This window comes from Leiobunum rupestre, chromosome 10 (genome assembly GCF_980474605.1).
Source record: "Leiobunum rupestre chromosome 10, qqLeiRupe1.1.hap1, whole genome shotgun sequence".
NCBI classification, from domain to species: domain Eukaryota; kingdom Metazoa; phylum Arthropoda; class Arachnida; order Opiliones; family Sclerosomatidae; genus Leiobunum; species Leiobunum rupestre.
In genome coordinates, this window is record NC_143393.1 from 21,530,818 (window position 1) to 21,549,036 (window position 18,219).

Here is an 18,219-nt window from a genome sequence, read left to right on the forward strand (position 1 = left end):
GAAGAAAGATCGGTTGGTAAGGAACGTCACCAAGGTATCTCTAACGTTTGTTATAAGTGGTCTAGTAGTCAAAAACCACTTTATTAATTGCTAAAACCACCTTTTTTTTTCAGAAACCTAGTATCCATAAGTATTCCCTGACCAAGGTTCCTAGAAAAAATTATCTTATATAGGTTAGAGCATACAGGCTCTTTTCAAACAGGAAAAACCAAAAATTCCCGTTAAAAAATGCGTCTCTGGATGACAGTCAACAATTCGTACCGAGTATAAAATATTTCGCAGTGCGCAAACGCGTGTGATATCGTCGGAGTTCATTTCGTTTCACCTATCTATTTGGTAAGGAATGAAGTTATACCGGGCTTAATATCGGCTATCCGATTAGGATTCCTTTACAAAGGGTTTTCGGATACCGCTAGCGTTAATAACCTGACAGCGTTCACCGTGCACTGAATGCTAAGAGATAGAATATACTTATATTGTCAGGATCTAGCAGAAAACGGTGACACGAGAAAATAGAATATTTGTTTTTCTTTCTTCCTTCTAACTGGTGGCGATGGAATGAGGGGTTTTATTTTGAATTATAATTAAGTATACTTCAGTGTAAATAATTTTATTAGTAATTAAAGAACACTAAAATTTTCACTTTAAAGTTTTACTATAATAGTTTAGTGAAATTGTAATTTAACCTTATGTAGACTTATAATAATTTAGTGACATATTCTTTATAGTAATGTATAATAATACATAATATATATATATATATATGTATTAATATAATTTAATATATATATATGTATTAATATAATTTAATATATATATATATGTATTAATATAATTTAATATATATATATATATGTATTAATATAATTTAATATATATATATATGTATTAATATAATTTAAAATATATATATATATATGTATTAATATAATTTAAAATATATATATATGTATTAATATAATTTAAAATATATTATATAATACATAATTTATATATATGTATTAATATAATTTAAAATACATTATATAATACATAATTTATATAAATATATGTAATAATATAATTTATATATATATATGTATTAATATAATTTAAAATACATTATATAATACATAATTTATATAAATATATGTAATAATATAATTTATATATATATATATGTATTAATATAATTTAAAATACATTATATAATACATAATTTATATATATATGTAATAATATAATTTATATATATATATGTATTAATATAATTTATATATATATATGTATTAATATAATTTAAAATATATTATATAATACATAATTTATAATAAAATATAACACATTTTATATTTTATTTTAATATAATGCATTATTACACTAGTTTAAATAGTTCGAATCTTAACGGGAATATTAAAAAGAGAAGCGACAGACAATTGAAACTAAGCCATAAGCCCCCTCTAATTAGATCTACAGAAATCACGAAATTTATCTAGCCATAAAACAAGAAGAAAACATTTAAGAATAGTACCACGGGAAAATAATTAGGTCAAGGGTCAGTGGTCTCGAGGACCACTTTGATAATTCGACTCGCTAGGTCCACTTTAAAAAAATCGTTATTTCCCAGCCTGTCGGCGACAGGATAGAAACGATTTAAACTATTAACGAATCCGGTGTTCCCTCCATAACTAGAGTCTACTTTTGAAGTTCTGAAGTCGTATTAACTGGCAACACGCCAGTGTGGGATGAAATGTTAGTGTCTAGCTTAGAGCTGGCCAAGATATTGATTTAGTTGAAGTGTGAATTTTACGCTGCTCGGGAGGCACTTTAGTTGCTCTGTGAATGGATACCAATCGTGGACTGAGGAGGGGACAAATGAGTTCCTCCAGAGGCTGGTCTTTAAAAAAGTAAGGATTAAAAAAACACCTCGTTTCAAATCACTTGGAGGTTTTGTCCAAGACAAGATTGTATGGGTATTTAGGGACAGCACGCCATTAATTTTGTGGATAATAGAATGGATGGTCACAAGACACGATGACGCGATACGAAGGTGGGCTAGTTGAAGTTTTGATGCGATAGAGGTTGCAAAGCGGATGGCTTTTATTTGAACCATTTCCAATTCAGTGTGTCTGAACCGGAGCAATACTAGAGGATAGGCATTACATGGGTTCTAACGACCGAAGACTTTGTAGCGAAGGAGCAGACGTGAAGACGGCGTTGTTGAATCCAAATACTTAGTGGTCCTTCGAGATATGTACGTCTGGAACTTAGTTTCGTAGTAAATGGCATACCCTGGTACCCAGTAACCTAGTACCCATTAGTAGTGGCTGTTGTTCCCGGACGGTGCAAGCAGAAGACTTTACATTTATTCGCGTTAAGTTGGACCTCCCAGCGAGAGCTCCTGGACGTAGTATGATCCAAATTAGTCTGAAGAGGGACATGAACCCTCGAAAAGAATATTGATCGGGATAGCGATGTCATCGGTATAAATAGAAAGCTGCGAGAGCACTCCAGTGCCAATATCATTGACGTACACTGTGAAGAGAAGGGCCCCAAGGAAAGATCCCTGGGGAACCCCATAGGTGAAAGGGTACCATTCAGACTGCCCTAGGAAAGATCAGGGTAGGGCTACGCAAGCTGTAACTACGAAGCTTGGCCATGATAATTTTGTGGTGGAAAGTGTCGAAAGCTTTCCTATAATTAGGTGGGTTCGGAAAGAGTTTGCTACGTTTGTAATGACGTAGCATTTTATGAATAAGCGGTTTAACCGATAGGGTGCCCACGGGATCGTAAAATGCGGAGAAATAGTACGAGCACGGACAAGGTGAGCAAAAAGACTCAGTAAGCGAATGTCATTGGCAATAGCTACTGTATCATCTTTTCTAATCGCGAGGCAAGTGCAAGCACGAACGTTCCGTAGCGGAGGGAGATTCGGAGGAGATAATTTAAAAAAATTCGTGGTCTCCGAGCCCTGGAATGTGAGTCACAATATCAACCACACCCACGGGGGAAGAGTGCGATAAGTCAAGAAAGCTGATGCATTTGGGACTGAGCACATTCTGCGTGTAGTTGCCGGAGAGTTCAGTGTGGAGTCCAGAGATAAGAGATTTTTCAGTTATTTCCAGTCGTTGGACCCGTAAGTAAAATTCCAAATTACGAAAACTGTAGAGGCGCCTTGAGACAAACGGCCAAGCAAGGCATTATCCAAATTGCGAAAACGGTATAGCTGCCTTGAGACAAACGGCCAAGCAAGGCATTATCCAAATTATTAAAACGGTACAGGTGCCTTGAGACAAACGGTCAAGCAAGGCATTATCCAAATTACGAAAATGGAACAGGCGCTTTGAGATAAACGGCCAAGCAAGGCATTATCCAAATTGCAAAAACGATACAGGCGCCTTATTATCGCAAATTACGATAACGGTATAGTCACCTTGAGACAAACGGCCAAGCAAGGCATTATCCAAATTACGAAAACGGAACAGGCGCCTTGAGATAAACGGCCAAGCAAGGCATTATCCAAATTGCAAAAACCATACAGGCGCCTTATTATCGCAAATTACGATAACGGTATAGTCACCTTGAGACAAACGGCCAAGCAAGGCATTATCCAAATTACGAAAACGGAACAGGCGCCTTGAGATAAATGGCCAAGCAAGGCATTATCCAAATTACGAAAACGGAACAGGCGCCTTGAGATAAACGGCCAAGCAAGGCATTATCCAAATTGCAAAAACGATACAGGCGCCTTATTATCGCAAATTACGATAACGGTATAGTCACCTTGAGACAAACGGCCAAGCAAGGCATTATCCAAATTATGAAAATGGTACAGGCGACTTGAGATAAACGGTCAAGCAAGGCATTATCCAAATTACGAAAACGGAACAGGCGCCTTGAGATAAACGGCCAAGCAAGGCATTATCCAAATTACGAAAACGGAACAGGGGCCTTATGATCGCAAATTACGATAACGGTATAGTCACCTTGAGACAAACGGCCAAGCAAGGCATTATCCAAATTACGAAAACGGAACAGGCGCCTTGAGATAAACGGCCAAGCAAGGCATTATCCAAATTGCAAAAACGATACAGGCGCCTTATTATCGCAAATTACGATAACGGTATAGTCACCTTGAGACAAACGGCCAAGCAAGGCATTATCCAAATTATGAAAATGGTACAGGCGACTTGAGATAAACGGTCAAGCAAGGCATTATCCAAATTACGAAAACGGAACAGGCGCCTTGAGATAAACGGCCAAGCAAGGCATTATCCAAATTACGAAAACGGAACAGGCGCCTTATTATCGCAAATTACGATAACGGTATAGTCACCTTGAGACAAACGGCCAAGCAAGGCATTATCCAAATTACGAAAACGGAACAGGCGCCTTGAGATAAACGGCCAAGCAAGGCATTATCCAAATTATGAAAACGGAACAGGCGCCTTGAGATAAACGGCCAAGCAAGGCATTATCCAAATTGCAAAAACGATACAGGCGCCTTATTATCGCAAATTACGATAACGGTATAGTCACCTTGAGACAAACGGCCAAGCAAGGCATTATCCAAATTACGAAAACGGAACAGGCGCCTTGAGATAAACGGCCAAGCAAGGCATTATCCAAATTATGAAAACGGAACAGGCGCCTTGAGATAAACGGCCAAGCAAGGCATTATCCAAATTACGAAAACGGTACAGGCGACTTGAGATAAACGGTCAAGCAAGGCATTATCCAAATTACGAAAACGGAACAGGCGCCTTGAGATAAACGGCCAAGCAAGGCATTATCCAAATTGCAAAACGATACAGGCGCCTTATTATCGCAAATTAAGATAACGGTATAGTCGCCTTGAGACAAACGGCCAAGCAAGGCATTATCCAAATTACGAAAACGGTACAGGCGCCTTGAGACAAACGGTCAAGCAAGGCATTATCCAAATTACGAAAACGGTACAGGCGCCTTGAGACAAACGGTCAAGCAAGGCCTTATCCAAATTACGAAAACGGCACAGGCGCCTTGAGACTAACGGTCAAGCAAGGCCTTATCCAAATTACGAAAACGGTACAGGTGTCTTGAGACAAACGACCAAGCAAGGCATTAACCCTCAAAGAGTAGCACAGTGTAGACGAAGGACGTCCAACCAAGTAACAATTTAAATCTTTGAGCATCAAGTAGCATCAAGAACTCTTGAAGTAGCAGCAAGAACTATTGAAGTAGCAGCAAGAACTATTGAAGTAACAGCAAGAACTATTGAAGTAACAGCAAGAACTATTGAAGTAACAGCAAGAACTATTGAAGTAACAGCAAGAACTATTGAAGTAGCATCAAGAACTATTGAAGTAGCATCAAGAACTATTGATGTAGCATCAAGAACTATTGATGTAGCATCAAGAACTATTGATGTAGCATCAAGAACTTTTGAAGCAGCATCAGTACATTTGTTAACAATATCGGCATTACCATCGGGTACTAGAGCTGCAGCGATGGGTTTATCATAATCAGCAATGAGGTCAAGGGTCAAATCTACTAAATTTCTAAGATTATTTTTGGAACGCGCGTGACAATGTCTTTCAATCAACGTTTGTTTCATGAAAATCGGAAAATTTTTCATTAAGATATATTTACTTGCCTATTTCAGGGGTCAAGGCCATTTTGGAAATTTTTTGTAATTTTTCAATACTTCATATCTCAAAAACCATTCATCGGATGTCAAAATGTATTTTGGGAATCGGCAATTTCATAAAAAAGAACCCCAAGAACGAATTTTAAATGAAATCTGAGGGGTAGGGTTGACAACTTGTGACAATTTGTCGTGGAATGAGCAAATATGCAAGACAGAATTTTAGATGGGTACTCATCAAAATATAATTTTTGGAGGCAATATTTTTAAAATGATGAAGTAGCCTTAACTATACTACATTTATACAGTGCCGAATTAAGGACTAGGCCTACTAGGCACAGGCCTATGGGCCACAAACCGACAGAAGGCCCTCACCAACGAAAAAAATTTCACTCACTGATGAAATCAATGGATTTTTCACTGATTCGGTTTAAGACAAAAACATATCAGGCTTGTGGCTTTATTATTTGAAAAATCATTTTTCTCGTGGCAGTACTCAGCTTCGGGACATTCGAGTTTTGCGTGTTTATGCTTTCCTTACATAGGCTCCCATCCCCTTTGTGCGTAGGTAAATCCGGCACTGAATTTATAATATCATTGGCAATAGACTATTTACACTTCACTAGTACTTATAATTAGTCAGGTCAGTTATGTTTTTACATTATCTAATTGTATCTGATTCATTCTCTCAAGCAACCTATCTGAAATGATTTGGTATAATTCATCGCCCAAGTCTGACTTCTACGTTTAGTATGAAATCATGATGAGAGCAAATTAAAAAAACAGTAATTAAAATTTCGAAAGTAATTTAATAAGGGACAATTGTAAAATAGATAACTGGAGACATCTGAAGTTTTCTCACATTCTGTCTGAAAATTATATTCATTTTGCGTAATATCCATATATTTCCTTTAAATGAGGAGCAATTTCAGTTCTAAAAAAAATAAAAACTTTTCGGCCTGTTTTTTCATTATTGACTATGCAAAAATCCAGAGTTCGAAAAATTGGTCACTTTTAATTTTTGAAAAACAAGTGCCGCACCTATAGGAACTCTAACAGAACGCTGCATTTTTTTTGCATTTCATCTTTTATGTATTACGCTACAGATGGTTGTGCTCCAAAAAATAATAAAAAACGCATTTAAAATTCAAAAACCTTTCCTTTTGGTAATGCAACCATTGGAAATTTATTTTTTTTTGGTTTTCGGCGGATGGAGCTCTAAAAAGTAAACAAGTTTTGAGTAATAGAACTCCCGTGTTCGATGCCAGTGGCTCAGCCCCAAAGGAGAATATCTCCGATATTGAAAGTAGGAATGGATAAATTCCTAGAATATTACCATTTCAAAGCGAAATCCGTAGTGTCGTAAGAATAGATGAGCGGTTTGCTAATATTAATTTCGTTTGAAGGGAAATGCTAAATAGCTCAAATATATTTATATAAAAGGCAACGATCTCGACAAAGTTAGAAAGTTTCCGTATATATTAAAAACACCGTATGGGGAGCTAAAATGAATTGTTATCAATATCTTACCTATAGAGTATCATAGATTGAAGTTGGACGTAATACGGGTATTTAAAATTTAAAATGCTCTCGAACACTGTGTATAATAATAAAGCTGAATTTACATTCTTACATTCAACGTGAAATACGACGGCGAAAAATTGTTCCTCGTTGTATTTAGATTTGACTCGAAACTTTTCTTGCTAGAATGAAATCAGCTTAAAAAGAAACACATAATGCCTATGAATACAATTTGCTTTGAGTCGACGCACACTGGCGTGGCGTTTTAACCGTGGTGAAAATCAGCCTCTAGTCCTAAGGGCTGGTTTTCATTAGGGCAAAACCATTGAGTTGATACGGAAAAGACAACTAAAAGACAACGCTTAACAACTAACAGACAACGCTGATTTTCTAGATACGCTACGTTATAGCGCCATCTTTCCCCTAAAAGCACCGATAGATGGCACTATTACGGAGAGCATCCAGAAAATATGGGTCTCTTCCGTGTTCTTCCCACAGGCGCGTATGCCACGTAAGGTATCTATGCTATTTCATATATCTATGCTTGCATCTGCTATTGGTCCTATAAACTCGAAAATACCTTACCTGTTAGCGTTATTAAATACTAGATGACATTCGCATTTATAAATTTTTGCCTCATGCAACTGTTATTATTAATTTGAAAATTGTCCGGATATTTATACAATTCCCCACTAAATGATTGCTTTTCACGAATGGTGACGCAAAAAATGTATTAAGGCTGGATCTCACGTGAGCAAAAACGCCACAGCAAAAAATCTCCGTTAGGCCTAGTACCATTTTTACGCGTCGAAGCTCGCTGTCGTGCCGTTTTGGTCTTAGTGAAACCAGCCTTTAGGCCTAACGGAAATATTTGCGTTGATATCGTAGCATTTAGGCCTAGTGAAAATCATCTTTAAATCATTTTGACAAGAAGGTTAGGTTAATCGGTACGATAAATAACAAAACAAATAGAAAATACAACACGTAATTTTAACAATAATAAAATTTAATAAGAATATTAGGAGAAAAAGAGTTAATAAACGAAAAAAGAAAAACAATTTATTAAAATCTTTAAATAGTTTTGAGCACGCGTTGTGTGAACATTACACAGCTACGGAGAATAACGTTATATATTTCCCAAAATCTCTGGCATTTCCCACGTAAAACATATCAACATTTTGACGTGTCCCTGTCACCAAATATGACCCGTCAAATTTTCACTGTCCTTTAAAAATTATCAAGTCATTAACGAAATCCATAAATAACAATCATTTGAATGTCATTGGCCGCCCTATTTACGGGCGGCACCCACCCTGATAGCCCCCGGGAGAGTGAGGGTTCGTCTTCCAAAATGTCCAAATCTCACCCCTTTTTTTGAGATATTTTAAAACTGTTCAAAATTCGTGTTTAATAAGCGACGCCAATAGCCCGGGGGAGAAGTCACAGTCACAACTGAACGTCCTTATTGATGGCGTGATTATTGGAGCTGTGGTTTTCCAACAAGTTGGCGCTGCTGTTGGTAGTAGCGGCGCTGGTCAGGTCACCATCCACCAGCAGACTTTTGTCGTTCCAGTCCGTCTGGGTCGAGTTCGTGACCTTCCTGACGTTTCCGGTGGCGTAGTTGGCGTTATTTACAGTTAAATAGTGTAGCTTGTCATTCATCTCTACATCTTCCGCGCAACAGATGGAGTTTACGTCAGGCATGGCGAGAAGAAGCGATTAAGGGATTGAAAAAAAGGGAATAAAGAAATTAGTTCTTTGCGAAATAAGCGCAATATCCAACCTGTAAAATATAAATTCTGGTCCCTCAAGAAAGCCGTTATATTACTGGAGATAGTGATACATTTTCGGAGAGAAATTTGTACCGGCTTTCCCCCTATCTTGTCAGGGCTGATTATATCAGATGTATGTAATCACGGGTGAAATACCACGTGTATTACTCCGCTTAACTATGTTAAATATAAATGTTATATTTCCCAAGGATGTTCATTTATTTATAAATCACGGTTCAGTTTGTTATAGTTCTGGAAAGTTAATATACATGAATAATAATCAGCTAGGAACCACCTAAGGCCCAAGTCATCATTAATGCCTTTATCCCAGGTGACCGGGTTATACTGCGTAGGTGGGTGGTGGCAAGTCCTTCATGCCACACGAGCCAATAGCTCCTTATACTCCCTATTACCGTTAACCTTTACAAGTTTTAATGGGAATGGGAAACCGGAGAACGTGGGAAAAGCCCTCTAACCAGTGGGGAGATAACTTGAAAACTCCAGTATGCAGTAGGAGTAGTTCCGAGTTTTCACACACAGCCTAGATTACACTTAAAACCAGTTTTCATAGTAAGTTTTTCTTAATTTAATTGAGTCAAAACTCGCATTTAAACCTACTAAAACTGTGTTTTCTTTGAAAAATCAGCGGGAGCTCACGACGGTACACGTTTGGAGGGAATAACACTAGCAGGATATTAAGATGGATACTTATCATTTTAAGGAATAGAATGCTTAGTTTAGAAACACATTGAAGGGTAAAGGAGTTCAAAAGTGTAGATCGTATTCAATGTTTAAATATTGTTAGCTTACGATACTGCGATTTTAATTGCAAGAAAAAAGGGTGAAACTCACTATCGGACTGAGTGGAGGATTCGACTCTGACCGAGGAAGTGGTGGTCAAAGTGTTCTTGACCGTGCTGTGCTTAACGGCCGCCGGCATGAGCGACTGGCGGACGTTCTTCTCGGGATGTAGCAGAATGATGTGCAGCTTTGGTGTGAAGAGGCACGCGAGCGTGACAGTGGCGCTGAGACTGACCGTCACGGACATGGTGGTCAAGTTCAGCTCGATGTGGTGCACGGTGGTGAAGTAGATGGGCACGAAGGCGAGCCAGATGATGCAAGTAGTATACATGGTGAAGCCGATGTATTTAGACTCGTTGAAGGCCTCCGGGATCTTCCGCGTTAAGATAGCGTAAATGGTGCAGACCACGATCAAGATGATGGGGTATCCGAATGCCACCATGTAGCTGCCGTTGATTGAGCCGGCGCACACCACCTGGTTGTCCTCCCGAATGGGGTGGTGATGGATGGCCCGCGGTGGCGTGAAGACCAACCACACGGCGATCACCGACAACTGGACCCCCACCAGTACCCCGCAGATGAAGAGCTGAGATTGAGGACTGATGAAACTGGGCCGTCGCGACGTTTTCTTCCCTGACTGCCAGAATAAAATTAAATAATATTAATATCGAATTGAATCTTAATAGCCTTAGGGCTACGCTTGAAGCTTCGGCGTTTTACCTTGAAGATCCTGGCTATCCTGTTGGTTTTAGTGAGAAGAGCGCTGTATACGACAGCGAAACAAAGACCGAGCGAGACTTTCTGAGCACCACAGACGAGGTCGGTGGGTTTTTGAACCAGGAGGTAGGTGGTGCAGTAACAGAGTAAAATTCCTCCCAGCAGAACGTAGCTGAGTTCTCTACCGGAAGCTCTAACTACTGGCGTGTCGTTGAATTTGATAAAGACAAAAATGACGAAGGATGTGAGGAAGACACCCGTCGTGGCGAAGGTCATGGCGCCCACTGACCACGGACTGTCCGGTCGCATGTAAACCTCGGGTATTGGCTCGCAGCTTCTATGAAACTCATCGGGTAAAAATCCTGTAGCAAAAAATTAATAAAATAAATAATTTTATTCGATTTTAGCAAATGAGTTCGCGTATTCTTACCGAGCGGACAATCCCTGCACTGCGTCTCGGAGTACAAGTATTGATATCTCTGGCAACTGAAGCAGTGCCAGCAACAATTCTCGCCTTGGACGAGTTTCTTGGCCTGTCCAGGTTCGCAGGGCGAGCTACACACCGATTCCGGCATCTGAGGCTCTTCGTAACGAAACTGAATGTCGGACATGTTCAAGGCAAGGTGTCCGTCGGTGTATTCGCCCACTCGAACCCATCGGTACTGACCAGGACCCACCTGTTTGAAGTGAATGATGTTGTAGCGCGCTGGACCGTCTCCGTTCTTAGAAAACCAGAACTCGTCCCCACTCAGACCTGGAAGACAAAGAAAATACGTTATTTTAATGATTGATTAACGGGCGGTTACCTCAACAGACAGTTCAACATATTTAACAAAGGCAAATAAGTCAATCCAACCATACTTTCTAAAAGAGAGCGAAATTTTGTTCGAAAGATTTATAAGAATCAAGAACTTTTAAATTAATTTTTCTTGACATAATAATTGAGAACCTAACAACTATTTTTCTATTTATGATTAAAAGTATTAATAAATTCATCAAATTCGGCTTTAACTAAAGTTGCACGAACTAAATGAAGGCACAATCCGCTAAACAAACTTGGTCCCACAAAAGGCCGTGCAAAGACATTTCGGACCCCGGGGCAAATTATGTATGATGAGCCTTTTAGTTTCAGGACCCTAAAAAGCATGCTTCTTGGACCTTTTTCGTGAAACCCTGAGGGTTCCCCCCCTCTGCATGGCCCTGGCCTCGCAAACTTTACCGCCAATCCAGCTTACACCCGAGGAAAAAGTACTACCTGGACCAAACACGAATTCGCAATTCAAATTGAAACATCTATTTTGGTATATATTTTGAAAATGGAGAGTTTCCGTTTAAAGAAGAAAGTAGAGAGAATGAACTCGGGTACCAAGATGGCAGAGAACCTTGAGTACTTTGTAGCCAAAGTTCGACCACTTTATATTTCTCATGGGTCTTTTTTGAGCCAACGATCACCTTCTATGTTTACATGTTTTTTTACTAAAATATAATTAATATAATAATAATAATAATCAGATAGGCTAATACCTAAGGCACCCCCTCAGGCCCAAGTCATCTATATAGTGACTTCTAATGCCAATAATTCAGGTGGCTGGGTTACAATGCTTAGAAGGCTGGTGGCAACCGCTTTGACACGTGAGCCAAAAGCTCCCCACATTTACTATTGCCGTTAACCTCAGCAAGTAGTAGATTACGTTAGCCGATCAGGAAAACAGACTCGACTGTCTCTCTTTCGTAAATACGTTCTTGATAAGATTTATATAAAAAGTTTGGAATATATAATGAAACAATTTATGGAAATTCAACGACACCCAACAACGCGCAATTTTTTGATCCACTGCTTAGAACTTTTCCCTTTCAGCGGGGCAACCCATCCAAGCACTTCCAACTAGCGGGGCTGACCTATAATTCAAAAATTCTGTTTATCGAAAAATTTAGGAGGGTACGTGCCTAAAAAGCATAAAATAGAAGAGTGAGGAACCCTTCCTTTCTGCCACCATACTCGATGCATTATGCAGAAACCGCGGAGAGATTTGAAGGGAACATAATATGAAATAAAAATAACGCCAAAAAGGGGGAACACCGTAGGTCCTATTCACACGAGCTTCACTTTGCTGGTGTGCGGGTTGATATTCCTAATCGAAAATTCGTGCTCTAACGTAACTAGAGCCAGTTACTCTAGTTTCTAGTTAAACGTGTGGGATAAATGTTAAATCCTAGAGGTAAAAATACCGTACGATACGCGTAATAGGGAGCTAAAGTAGTAGTAGACGTCAGCGCCGCGTTGGAGGCTTCATGCAAATTAAACTACGTTATAAATATCCCTTTCACAGAACTCTTTAAATGAAAATAATTCATATTATATTTCAAAGGTTTAAAATATATCTCTCATGTGACACTTGAGTAGATATATTTCACGCGCTTGATACGCCGCTATACGCGTTGTCATTTGGAAAAACCAAGGACAGTAGATTCAGGGACGAGAAAGTGTATTGGCGGCCTCTGTTGGAATATATCACCTAAAACGACCTAAACGCAAGGAGAGTTAGTTGTAAACAAAAAAAAATGGCGTTCACCTAATTTTAGCGGTTCTTAACGAGGTTTAAGTGTTCAAAACAAATGGGCATTTTATTATTTACGCTCGTAGTTTTAATTTTAATTTATTATCAAAATGGTAAAAAATAACTACAATAATACTGTCCATGGTGAACCACGTCTTAACAATGGCCGCGGTTTGCTTACAATATGTAAATTTACATTAATAAAAATACTTAGTATTAACATTATAGTTTAGTTTTGGGTAATCCAAAGAAGGCTCACGAAATTTATTCGATTTGAATATTAGAGCTAAACTTTGGTCACAAAAAAAACCGGACGTTATTCAAAACCTGGCCAACAAAAGCGTTTGTTTCGGAAAAAAATGTTGGCTAGTGTGAATAGGCCTTTACTACAGAGGACTTCATTTCGGGCGATACTAGCTTGTCACGATATCGAAACCAAAAGCAAATCTCGCGAGCTTTTTCCATTAGGAGTAAAACAAGTTCGCCAAAGAGATGATCATATTATTTCGTTGCCTTACATTTGCGTGATATTTCCCGTTCAAGAGCTAGATAGTTGAAAGGTAGACTCCTTGGTTCTCGGTAACCTAAATACATTACCAACTATAAGACATTTTGAAGGTTTTTTTGGGTTTTGGGTTTTTTAGGTTTTGCGTTGGATAAAACAAACCCTGAAAATGATTAAGAGCTACTAAATACACTTTAAAAAATCGCTTCAAAAACTTTAATTCGAACACGCGTAACTTTAGCCAAAGCATCTATTACCGCTCGGGGATCTCGGTATTTGGCAATAAGAGAGAGACTCTTTATTGACACATGAAAAAATTAAATATAAAATATACACTATACTTGCAACACTAATTCTAATATCGTGACTGGCTCTTGGTTTATTAAAGGGAACAGCCAAACTTTCCAAATATCACCGTATTTGCATATCAAAAGATCAACAAGACGTTCAATATGCTTACACGTACCTTATTTTGTCTTGAAAAAATAGTTTTTGGCCCGAAAAGTTGAAACGCAAAATAACGCCCAGTATTTGGGTTTGAAATTTCGCCACCATCTTAAGGTGTATCGCCAGCGCCAGCAACACCTTAGTGAGCGATTTGCGAACTATCCTAACTTTTAAAATCGCGCAATTTAGGCTAAGGTCTCGTATAACTGGAACGCGGGGCGCGTGCAAAACAAATCTTTCGCGTCTTCAGCAGCGCGCGCTTTTACGTTGTTTTCCTGTGTCACCGATTTCTCACCAGGTGTCGCAGCGGTAGCGCGCTTGTCAATTTCCCGAAATTTCTTTATTTTATTAAAAATTAACCACTTAATATTTCTTATGCGGCTTTCGCCATAAATTTTAGTTTCTAACGGGCTATAGGGCTATCTAACTGGTTAAAGCTTGACCGTTCCCCTTTAAGACGCTAGTAATAAGATTAGAATCTTTACGGGATTTAAATTGATGGATACTATGATGCTAGAAGGGACGATAGTAGGATCAGAATATTACTTATTAATTAGAAGGGGTTCAAGTATTATTTAAGCTAGACTTAATTGCGTGAAATTTATACGCCATCTTGTATGAAAAGAAAACATACACTTTCCACGTATACACACACTTAAAATAACATTAATGGGAACAAGGACAGTAGATACAGGGACGAGAAAGTGTATTGGTGGCCTCTGTTGGAATATATCACCTAAAACGACCTAAACGCAAGGAGAGTTAGTTGTAAACAAAAAAATGGCGGTCACCTAATTTTAGCGGTTCTTAACGAGGTTAAAGTGTTCAAAACAAATGGGAATTTTATTATTTACGCTCGTAGTTTTATTTTTAATTTAACATCAAAATGGTAAAAAATAACTACAATAATACTGTCCATGGTGAACCACGTCTTAACTCACCGTGAATATGAAGACGTTTAAAATCGAATTTTTTTCCCCGTTTTCTCGTCCCTGTATCTACTGTCCTTGGAAAAACATGTTGCTTATCTCGTTGGTGTAAAGCGAAGAAAATTACTTGTAATATGTAAATTTACATTAATAAAAATACTTAGTATTAACATTATAGTTTAGTTTTAGGTAATCGAATTTTTTTCCTGCTTTCTCGTCCCTGTATCTACTGTCCTTGATGGAATATTTAATACTCGAGATGAGAAGATTTTGTTTGTACTTAATTTTTAATGTTGCGAAAATATAATTATTGAGAAAATATGATGAAAACACCTAAACCACCGTTCCTTTAGGCGTAAAATAAACTTATTAATTTTTATTTTTTGTTAAGTTTTTGCGTAATATGGAGAAAATGGTTTTATTAAAAATATAATTTATGGGTAACACCCGGTTTTCACTGGGCGATTTTTGTGTGATTTTCGTATTTTTTTGCGGAAAAGGAAAAAACATTTCCTGTTATTTTTACGAAATTCGTGTTTTTGCGTCGCGGGTCCTATTTCTATTTTTGCGATATATATTTTGGTGCGGTTTTTTCCCCCGTAGACATAGACCAATCATAGCCAGTCTTTTAGTCACGTGATTTAGGAAACACCGAGGGAGCGCGTGTGTTTACCTTTTTCAAGTCACCATTTCGAAATTTCGAGATAAGACCGGCTTAGCTCTTCGATCTGATATAGTATATCATCAGCGGTCTGCACTTTGCAGTGTATTAAGTTAAAATGACGAAAATTAATTCTGAAGCTATTGTAGAAGAGATTAGAGAATACCCATATCTTTGGGATAAGAAAAACTCGAGCTACAAAGATGTAATCATGAAAGACAATAGGATGAAATCTATCGCAACAATAACTAGTGTATTGTTTTTTTCTTTCCAACTTCGATACAATTAGCAAACTTTAAGGGTATTAATAACTTCGACAACTACGTCGTCCTCCATGTTTGTTTACAGACGAGATCCTTTTTATTGATTTTTTTTAACACGAGTCAGTTCTGTTCCGGTTCCGTATTCCAAATTAAAAAAAAATCGTTTCGCCCAGTGAAAACTCACGAGCAAAAAAATTTAGGAAAACGGATTTTACATTTTCCGCTCTTTTTGCGAAATTATATACGAAAAGAAAATCGCCTGGCAGTGAAAACCGAGTGTAATCCGGCAGACCACACACCAATATTAAAAAATAAAAACGTTTCCCAGGGTATCGATGACAACGCAGTGAGGATAGAGAGTTCTGAATAACGAAACCAAAGAGTGAGGAAACTAACTTATAAATAGAAACAGATGAGAGGAGGAGCTAACGCTAGAGCTTCCAGGAATTTTCGACGTCCAGTAGCCCAAATGAAAATGAAAGTAGAACAAGTGAAATAATTTAAAATATCGAAACTAGGAAAAAAACCTTTTTTATTAAAGTAATTACTAAGCAAAAGTGATTTTGAAAATAAAATTTCTGTACAAAAATTAACCTGCCAAATCTCAACTGCGATTCTAGCGAGCTAGCTGGCAAGAAATCATTAATAAAATATTTTTGAAATCGTGACATACGAACCACTGAAAAGGATATAATTGTTATTTTTTATTTATTTTATATTAGCTGAAAATTTGTGCTTTCAAAAGGAGCCCAATCGGGCGGCAAATTTCTCTCTCTCTCTCTCTCTCTCTCTCTCTCTCTCTCTCTCTCTCTCTCTCTCTCTCTCTCTCTCTCTCTCTCTCTCTCTCTCGCCATGGAGGAAGAACCCGAAGAGCTTAGGAGGGGATTGATTAGGAGCTGGTTTTATTCGAGTAAATAGGAAACTAAATTTAAAATTCGCATAAACTAACTTTCAATGCTGAAAAATATTCCTTTACTTTAAATGAACCACAGCTTCCACAACTTTAGTAGCATTATAGTGACTAGTGGGATATAAAACACTAGCATGCTAGCCTAATTATAGTAATTAATAGTTAAATAACAATACAATATACATTTTGTTAAATTATTAATGTACCGTTTGTCCTTGTTTGCTTAGGAAGTTAAGACTCCTGAGTTCTAACGCCGGCCGACATCCGAACTCGTGAAGTGACACTCCAAACCAAAACCAGACCATAATAATATAGTTTGAAGAAATTCGCGCAGGCGCACTACGTATTAAAAACCGTGATCCATCCCCCACGTTATTCAAAGCATTTGTTGTTTGTGCGTCTGGTAGGTACCGTTTATTATTGCCACCCCAAAAAGTTGAAAAAAACCTCTCTTTGAACTTAGAGCAGCTTATTCGAGTAATCGGGTACACGACTATGCAATTTTTTTGGTATTCGATAATCGAAGAGTATTTTCCAACTACTTATTCAAGGTCGAGTTCGAGTACTCGACCCCAAAAAATTCCGCTCAATCGATGACGTTCGAGTACTCGCACAGCTCTAGAATCCTGGTAAAATATTGGTCACGTAGATATGACATAACATTGTTTATCGCCCTCTATCCCAGTAAAATGAAACTCAAAATTTAAAATTTCGACTTTTGGTATATTTATTTTCAGTTATATTTACAATTTTGATGTTATGGAAAAGCATAACTACCACAAAACTAGGTTTAAAAAAATCCGTTTGTTGTTTTTCAAAATAATTTTTGTATTTCCAGTGGTGGCGCGAGAAATCGCATGGTAGCTTGTATTTTTACGTTACAACTTTCTACCAGGATGCGGCCCCTATCTTTTCAACCCCTTTTTATCCTCCCAGCTAAATGGGTTAGAGTGTGCAATAACTGGTGGCTTTACCGGGGTCCGTTTCTTGTAACCCATAAGGGCGGTGGCGCACTGGGAGATGTTAGCTCCGATGAAACGGTCCTATCTCCACCTCCGACTTCGGTCAGGTAGGGGCTGGATACTGAACTTCGATTCCCGGTCTTTTGGATCTCCGGTGCCAGCTGTGCCGGGTTACTTTGACTGCTGTGTGCTCGTCGTTCCCCTTTAGGAGCTCTCTCCTAGGGTATGACTCTTTACCTACGTAGGTAGAGTGTCGGCTGAAGTTGCTATAGCATCCACTCTTAATACCACTGCTGTGTGCGAAGTGGGGATTGGTCCACCCATTGCTGCACCTTCTGTCTAAGGTGCGACCATCAGTAGTACCCATGCTGGATTTGTTACCTGTCCGGGCTTGAGGACGCTGGCGTAGGGCACTATGATGATAGGCCTCCGATGGTATGGCCCTGTTGCTAGGTACACCGGGCTATAAATTCTGACACACTTCCCAGTGGTCGGGTGTTGCCGTCAAAGGCCTGCTATAGATACTAAAGTTATTTCCCCTCCTGGTAGCCATTTAAGAATCCTCCCC

The 18,219-nt window shown here is 38.4% G+C and overlaps 1 protein-coding gene across 1 annotated transcript in view; it reads right to left on the minus strand.

Annotated features, from left to right (window-relative positions):
• Window positions 1–8,247: 8,247 nt before the first annotated feature.
• The window catches only part of LOC149925033 (metabotropic glutamate receptor 2-like), a 250,617-nt gene continuing 240,645 nt past the window's right edge, over window positions 8,248–18,219 (minus strand). The window contains exons 5-8 of the mRNA XM_090161689.1: window positions 10,847–11,170; window positions 10,420–10,778; window positions 9,751–10,336; window positions 8,248–8,796 (exon numbers count right to left, since the gene is read on the minus strand). Of these exons, the coding sequence (XP_090017815.1) occupies window positions 8,573–8,796; window positions 9,751–10,336; window positions 10,420–10,778; window positions 10,847–11,170 (1,493 nt within the window). The 3' untranslated portion in view covers window positions 8,248–8,572. The remainder of the gene's footprint in view (window positions 8,797–9,750; window positions 10,337–10,419; window positions 10,779–10,846; window positions 11,171–18,219) is intronic.